Source organism: Armigeres subalbatus, unplaced genomic scaffold (assembly GCF_024139115.2).
Source record: "Armigeres subalbatus isolate Guangzhou_Male unplaced genomic scaffold, GZ_Asu_2 Contig29, whole genome shotgun sequence".
NCBI lineage: Eukaryota > Metazoa > Arthropoda > Insecta > Diptera > Culicidae > Armigeres > Armigeres subalbatus.
In genome coordinates, this window is record NW_026943030.1 from 4,543 (window position 1) to 13,137 (window position 8,595).

Sequence of the window (8,595 nt, forward strand, 5' to 3'; positions counted from 1 at the left end):
GGGGGGGTTACAGTATCTACAAAACGCTCATTACATCGGTTGTGGTTCATTCGGCTTCTCCGTGTACCGACTGCCATCTGCACGCCACCATAAATGGTAAGCAGCTCTTTCCTTTCCAAAACTTCCAAGTGCACGTTTGTTCGCCACGAGCATCGTCTAGGTCTCGTGTCGTGTCCATAGAGAACTACCGCACTATGGGGGATCCCCATACAAGCGAGCGGTCAAAAATAAAATTGGACTTTTAAAGTGATTTTCCACTTAGTTTTAGCTGTGTATGGTCGAAATAGCATGAATATACAATTTCCAACCCCCCCCCCTTTGGGGATCGTCTATGAATTACGTAATTATTTTTTTCATAGGTTCGATTAACGTGACAAAGCAAACCTATTTGGGAAGTTGAAATTTCGTGCGTTTTCTTAAGGAGCAGGAAGGGGCTGTACAAAACTAAGTTCAGCAATTTATGGACATTATGGCGGCGATCATGTTAAATGACATTAATTTCATGACATTCCGTGATATTTTTTGTTCTCACTCTCATGCCTCACAATTTGTATTTAGAACAATTTGTTTGACAAAGTACTAGGATCTGAAGGATCATAAAGCATTAAATGTTAATCAAATAATCAGAATTGAAAATAACTTTTGAAAAAGGGTATTAGCAAATTATAAATCGCAATCCCATGACATTTTTACGTGTACAAGTTATTCAAAAATGAGATTAATATATTCTCAAAAAATGTGGACATTCATTGTGGAATGTAAGAATGCTCCATTCTTCCGAAAAAGCAAAAATTCTTTTAATTTAAATAACAACACTATTTGAATTACTTTTTGATTTGTTTTCATGATTTCTACAAGTTATATACAGCATCATTCTTTTTCTGTGTCAAGGTTTAAGTCTTCAATGATATTTTCTTCAATTCCATCAACGATGGAAGATGAGATAAATTCATCTAAAAGTATTAGAAGATAAAGAACTTTTGAAAATCTTCAAATATTACAAAATTACGCATGGCATAAGAATAACTAAGTGAAAAATTTTTTCCAACGTCTCCTCGTTATCCAAATCGAGCTTAAAATGGATCTGATTCATGTAAGGCACGAAGGAAAATGTCAACATTTGCCTCTCTTGATCATTTTCTTGCATTATGAGTTCTAAATTTCTTCAACTGTTTTATATTGACTTTCCGCTGGTTGTTCAGCCAGTGAACCTCAAAGTGTAGATGAGTGAATAAATATTTCCCTACCATTAGCCAGACATTCATGAACACTAGCAGGAATTTCCATACGCTCCGTTCTAACTAAGATATTGTTCGTCTTTACTTTTGCAATAAACATGTCGAGAATTATTGATTCCAGGAGATTTATAAATATTTACATATTATGAAATCTCATATTTAGTTCTCCATCAGTAGCTAATGAATAGCTCAGAAAATTAGGGTTTAGAGAATGACTCAAACCACTCAAGCCCCAAACGCATTTCAGCGGAATGGCGACGGAAACGGTAAAATTTGACAGGAAATATATGAGCGAACTGTTAAATCCTTCCGTTACTGTTTTGCTGCATTGCATTGGGGTTTTTATTCATTTTCTCCTGTGAAAAGTTAATTAAAGGAGCTTTGATGGTTATAAATAAAAGTCAAGTTATTACTAATAAATGTATTTTGACCATACCCTTTGCGCGCATAGTTCAGTCTGACCCATTTTCAATAGGACACGATGGGACTAGATTTCCCGTCGAATGAAACTTGTTGCGAGAAAATCGGACACAAATAAGTGTCTAAAGGGCGATTGCGTTCTTTTGCGCACATACATACAGACGCGCATGCACACACATACAGACATCACCTCAATTCTTCGCGCTGAGTTAGTTGATATATACCACTAGGGGTCTCGGGCCTTCTATCAAACATTCGTTTTTGGAATGAGCATTAACCTTGGAGTACGAGAGAGGCAAACACGGTAAAAAACAAATGAAAAAAATCAGAGTGACTTAACTCTGTTAATTGCAAATACTGGCAAGAAATTCTTTCGGGACATTTTAGTCGAAGCTTTGTCCTTGATGTGTATCATAAAAGAACCTGGGGATTCCTGAGGAAAAAAGTTCTTCACTATCAAAAGTTGAAAATAGCGTCGTTTTTGGAAAAAATATTGCTTCCGCATTTTTTCTAATTTTTTTCACAGTAACTATTAGTTTTTGCACACCATTTAAAAGCTTATACAATAACCTTTGTAATGATGTATTAACATTGAAGAAAAACATTTAAAAAATATTTCAATAAGTAGAAAATAAAATATTTTTTCAGAAAATTTGCTAACTTTTTTACCCATTTCTGACTTTGCCACCTTATATCTTTGGAACTAGTGCACCTAGAGACTTCAAATTCAGAATTTCTCTTAATTAGAGTATTGACAATGGAGAGAAAATATTTTAAAATAATTCGGAAGACATGACATTTTCGATTAATGACCGCCCGAAATCCTATAGTGCACAAGTTGCATTAGCTGTTAGGGAAATCATTCATCGTTCACAATGCGAAAACCGGGAGACTGCGGTGGGCCAAGCACGTAAGCAGAATTTCGGACAGTAACCTGGTGAAAATGTTTAATAAATAAATAATTCATACTTTTCGAAAATAAATTTATTTTATTTCTGCAAATATGTATACAATAAAAAATGTATTTTGTGTTTTTGCTTATAATTATAACTTTTAGTACAGCTAGTTTCTTATAGCGTGAATGCTCCCATTTACAATAAGAGCATACCGCGAGACTACGATTTCCTATTCCTATAGTAACTACACTTACGACACTAGTGAAGATCTTATGTTACAAAATCGAAAATATCGCAATACAAGCCTAAACACAAGAAAACCCCTTCATCCCATATACAAATTTCGAATGGTTAAAACAGGAAAAATGTACAAAATATCTTGTACTTTCACAGTTCTGAACTATCAGTGATTAAAAACATGCGTGAGAGAATTCATTGACTGATAAAAATGTGCACTTTTCTAAATAAGTGTTATTTCTTCAACAACTTTTAACAACAATCAATTTTTATAATCTAGTATTTACATTTTTTGGAGGAAAAGCATAGATACATGTAGCACTAAGTCAAACATAATATGAAGAAAGTGATAACAATTTATCTGCATTCCATTCCAATGAAAGAGTGTGAATATTTGTCGTGTGTTTGGAGAAGGCATTTGGAGAACTGTACATTTTATTTCCAATGAATTTATTTACACACCTCCTTCAGCAAGGAACAGGGATTCCCCGATGACGGTTGGGATTATAATTCATAGCTCGATTATATTTCACAATAGCATTGCTTATGTACAGTTGAAATTCGTGAACGGCTCTACAGAAACTTGTTTGGTTTAATTCTAAAAATATATCCATCTAGAACTATAAATAGAGATTAAGATGAAAAAACTGATACCTACTTAGGAAATCTATACAGTTTGCTATGTATTGCCTCAGTGTGTGGAATAGTTACAAAGGTACAATGATTAATCAAATAGAAAAGAAAAACCTTCAAACTTTATTGTGCTTGGAAAAAGCCGAATTCCAACTCTATCGCTTCCTTCATCTTCCTACACCGTGGTCGACGTAAGAACCTCGTTCCGGCCGATTTCTTCTCCACCAAATTTTCCCGGAAAAACTTAATCTTTTGCACAAAGAACGACTCTAAACTCTCGGCACACCGATAGAACTGCGACTCTTTTGGATTGTAGTATCGGCAGTTGTCGAATATTTTGGTCATATCACCGATAAACTCCGACAGGGTGTTGTAGGTTTTGCTATTCACTTTATTTTCCACTTTTTGGAGATCTGTTTGGGGTAGGAAACATTACAATGACTTACTTGTGGTTCAGAGCCAAACAAGACAATGCTTACCCATCGGTTCCTTGATTACACGATAATAGTCAGGTGCTTCGTCCGGATCAACCGGTTCCATGAAAGGCCATGCGCTTTTATGATGCTGCAAAAGAAAAGCCATATATTCATAATGTATGTCTTATTATGTGCAACTAGCCATGCCAATTACCTGGATTTGCTTGATCAACTTTTTCAAATTGTCAAACTCTTTTACACTTAACGATTTCATGTTAGCAAAATTGACCGAATTGTTGATCTGACAGTTGGGGCAAATGTACTCATCAATGTACTCTGCTTCACTCTGCAGGATTCCCACGCAACGCCCGTGGAACCAGTCCTGGCATTTATCACAGCATATGTAGAATCTGTAGCAAGAAAACTTGTTAATGGGTTTGCTGAAGCACAATAACTTACTCAGGTAACTTACTGGGATTCGTCGTACGGTTGCTTGCATAGACAATACAATTCTTGTGTCTCCCGAGCATGCTTGCACTCACTACACACGAACTCGTCAATCTCCTTCGACTGCTCTTCGGAGATGCCCACGCAGTCCCCGTGGAACCAATTATGGCACAGGTCACAACCAACGTAGAACCTAACGAATTTGTTAAATAATTATTTTATTCGAATGAGGACACAATCTGACAGATCTTACTTGGTGTCGTCGTACGGCGTTCGACAGAGGCATAAAATTTTCTCTTTCTTTCTGGATCCTTTCTTGGCGCTCGATTTGGACGGCTTCTCTGCCTTGCTCGAGCCTTGTGCATGCTTTGCTGTTGTTTTCTGATTCTCCTTCGAGGCGGATGCCGATGATCTGTAATATGATTCATTTTGAATTACTGTTTGCATTCTTTCGTTTTACTTTTGGGTGCGATTAGTTTAATAGTAGTAAATTAATAACACAAACTTAACTCATCTCTAGGAATGATTCAACGGAAAGAGTGTTCTTACAATCCAACAATATGCATATCTATAATGACGTACCTCTTCTTACTTTGGGCACCTTTCTCGGCGGGCGTTGATGCAGTCGCCGCCGCCGAATGCTGCTTCCCACTGTGTTCCTGCTTAGCCTGTTGCTGTTCCGATTTGCACCTTGCTGCTAGTTCAGCGGACAGCTCCTTCTGAATTTGTACCTGTAATTCCCGTTCGAGATGAGATCGCTTCTTGAGAATGTCTTTCTTCAGTTGTTCTTTGTGGCGGTTCAGTTGAGCCTGGGAAAATGTATATCCTGCGTAACAAATTCCACCATTTACACACCCGTATACATACCTGCAACTTGTTCTGCCGCTGTTGTTGCTGCAACAAAGCTTGCTGCTGTTTGCGCTTCTCGTTGCTCCTGCGAGCAGCTTCCGAGCGAGCATTGGGAATAGGAGTAGCCGTGCTTTCCAGCGGAACTGACATCTCCTTCGCCGCCGCACACTCAGCACTAACAGAAGCTAACACTGCCGCAGCTGCTGCAGCAGCAGCTGCCGCCGTAGAATCATTTTGAGAGATCGTCCGCTTCTTAGCGGAACTGGGTGCATCACCATCCCTGGAAGCACCCTGGTGAACTTTTCGCTCGACAGAACTAAGAGAGCTTCCACCGGATTTGGTCGGTCGTCGCTTCGGTGTATCCATCATCCATTCATCATCATCGTCCTCGCCACGGTGGGGTCGCTTCTTTGACTTGACTGGTGTGCTGTGATGATGTTCTCTGTTCGAACTCAAGTTGCTGTAATTGTGCTGAAGGGCGATGGCTGCGGATCGATCATCCGTTTTCATTTGCTTTTCTTGATACCGCTGCAGGTTAAGCAATTTTTCCTCTATTTCTGGGTTAAGGTTCTCTTGCTTCAAGGCGTTCTTGATTGCTGAAATAAAAGATTAACACATGTAGTGTGAACTTTTGAGACCAATCAACGAAGAAACTTACTTTGTTGAATGTAATCCGGCGTCAAGACAAACGAGTCATCCTTTCCGTCGATTATTTTAGGATCCCCTTCGGGCACATTTTCGTCCTTCACGGGATCAGCTTCCTCTGTCAGTGGTTGGTTCGGCTGCTCCGATTGTTGCTCATCCACATGCATCGGTTGTGCTTGCGGGCATGGTAGCAGCTGCTGCGGTTGTATCCGTATCACATTTTGCTTACTCAGGTTACTTGCGAGAACTTTCTGCAATTCTTTTTTAACCATCGGATTAATGGCCGAATTGTTACTTCCGTTGATAACAATGTTGGACAAGATTTGCGGCTTGCTATCATTACTGCTGGTGCTGGCTGCTGTTTTAATGGTAGTTGTTAGTGAACCCGAAACAGGAAGTTCTGAATCCTCCATGGTTGGCGTTGTCGTTGTAACCGTTGAATCGGCCTATAGGGCATAAATATGAGCGTTGAGTTATTCGGTATTGTATTAGTTTGTGGTATTAGGCTAGGCTGTGGTGTAGAAGTAACTTTAAACTCAGCTTACATCGACAACAAAATCCCCCTGGTGAATTTGGGGTGATAAAATAGGAAATGTGTCAAAATCCAAAAAAAAATATTTTCAATTTTTCAATTTGTTTCATAAATTTAAATATGAATCAATTTCTACCTTGGACAGGCAAAATACGTGAACGGAACCCGTAATTTCTTGTTGAAAAGACCTACAAAATTCTAGGCAGGTACTCAGAAATGATTCGTAATAAACCACAGGCATTGAAAGTTATTTCATGAAAATCATTGTTGTTTGCAGTAGTATTTACAAAATCAAAAAATGGCTTAAATTTCAAAAAATTTCGGGGTGACAAAATCGGGTCGAAAACGTGATAAAACGAGACGTTGAAAACGTGGTAAAATCGGGGTAGACAGAATCGGGGAGTGACAAAATTGGGTCAATATAATAAAAACTGCGAATTTTCCGAAACTGTCCCCAAAATATCTGTACTGCATGTAATTGCATATTTGTCCAATCTCTGCTGGTTTTTTATCGATAGGCAGGGTTAAAATATGTCGCAATCAGTGCAGTGAAAAACATTCATCCGATTGGAAATAAAATAGACAGACCCGATCAAGACCCGAAATTTACAGACCCGATCTGAGCGAAGAAAGCAGAATTGTAGATATGAGAGGTGCCAACTTTAATCTAAATCAGACGTACATAAGTCTTGAGGTCTTCTAAAATTTAGCCTTTTTTCAAACATAGGCTGTTCTTTGGAGTTATTTAGTCAGATCGACATTTTCAGCAAGGTGATGGTAGATAACGCGAATAAATTTAATATCTCGGTTCGGTATGGGCGGATTGCGCTGAAATTTTGACACAAATCGTAGAACTTTCTAATCAGCAAGTAAAATCAGCAAGATCTTAGTTCCTAACATCGTGCAGTAGACTGAGCTCACATAACACGATTTTTGGCAAAATTTGAGGTCAAATGTGTAATGTTTTGTCGATTATTTGTAGCTCTAAACTTGACGAATTACATAAAAAATAAGGGGCATTAGGGTAAAATGAGGTCTTGCAGCTTGGTGCAGTGAACTTACCCACCTTTGCATGATTCCCTCGAAAGTTCTACGATTTGTGTCGATCGCCCGTACCGAACCGAGATATTGAATTGATTCGCTTTATGGACATTTTTTTCCATGGTGCAGTGGATGGCAGATTTTAATACAGTTCTGCATAAGAACCAAACAAAAACTGTATAATAATTTGGCATAGGGGCAGTAGGGGCAATATGAACATACGGGGCAATATGAGCCACCCTGATTTTGAGCTTATTGACAAGTTTTATCATGTAAAAGTTTTATGATCTTTAAGAGGATGCTCCACATATGCATCAACGTGAAAACCGCATTAAAATTCAATTCAAACATGAAAATACACTTGAAAATGTACATTTTCGCTGCATAGGCAAAATTATTATAAGATTTGAAGTTTATAAATAAGGTTTTGACACAAAACAGATTAAAATACAGGTCAAAAATACACCACAATCAAAAGATATATTAACCTTCTTCGGATATTAGAAAAAACTTACGAATAAGATGTTGGGGTCATATTGACCCAGAAATGTAAATGCTTATAAAACAGTCAAATTATAACCGAATTACACAGTTTATATACCGTTCGAAAGATAAACTCATCAATTTTGTGGCTATGTGGTGATATGCTGGTTCTGGAGACAATGGCCACCGGGAAACGACTTCCACGGGGACCTTGTCGGTCATATAAGGGGAGCATAAAAATTGCTCCATATATGCCATTCGATCGCCAATTATTCATATATTCTCTTAAAACGGTAATGTATGGTCCATGAGAGGGCTTCCGATGAAAGTGGCCACTCCTGGTACATACAAGGTGCCCCCGGGGAACCCGCAGGAGGGGACATTTCCGTTTTAGCACCAAAATATGCCGTGCGGCGGCTCTTTTGTCATGATTTTCCACCAAACAGATGATTATGCGCTTGAAATCGATAAGTGACCACATTGGCCACTCCTGGTACATGCAAGGTGCCCCCGGAAAATCCGCAGGAGGGGACATTTCCGTTTTAGCACCAAAATATACCGTGCGGCGGCTCTGTCGTCATGATTTACCACAAAATAGATGATAATGCGCCCGAAATCGATAAGTGACCACATTGGCCACTCTTGGAGCCTATGAGGCGCCCCCGGGAACCCGTAAAAGGGGACATTTCCGTTTTAACACCAAAATATGTCGTGCGACAGCTCTTTCGTCATGATTTTCCACAAAATAGATGATTATG

At 38.7% G+C, this 8,595-nt stretch overlaps 1 protein-coding gene across 1 annotated transcript; it reads right to left on the reverse strand.

Moving 5' to 3' along the window:
• Window positions 1–2,624: 2,624 nt before the first annotated feature.
• LOC134203907 (nucleosome-remodeling factor subunit NURF301-like) lies at window positions 2,625–6,248 on the reverse strand. Its single transcript, XM_062678747.1, has 8 exons — window positions 5,795–6,248; window positions 5,155–5,732; window positions 4,870–5,096; window positions 4,541–4,699; window positions 4,313–4,480; window positions 4,055–4,250; window positions 3,904–3,988; window positions 2,625–3,837 (listed from the first exon to the last, which is right to left on the reverse strand). The coding sequence occupies exons 1-8, from the start codon at window positions 6,192–6,194 to the stop codon at window positions 3,548–3,550; spliced, it is 2,103 nt and encodes a 700-aa protein (XP_062534731.1). The 5' UTR covers window positions 6,195–6,248; the 3' UTR covers window positions 2,625–3,547.
• Between the last annotated feature and the right edge of the window lie 2,347 nt (window positions 6,249–8,595).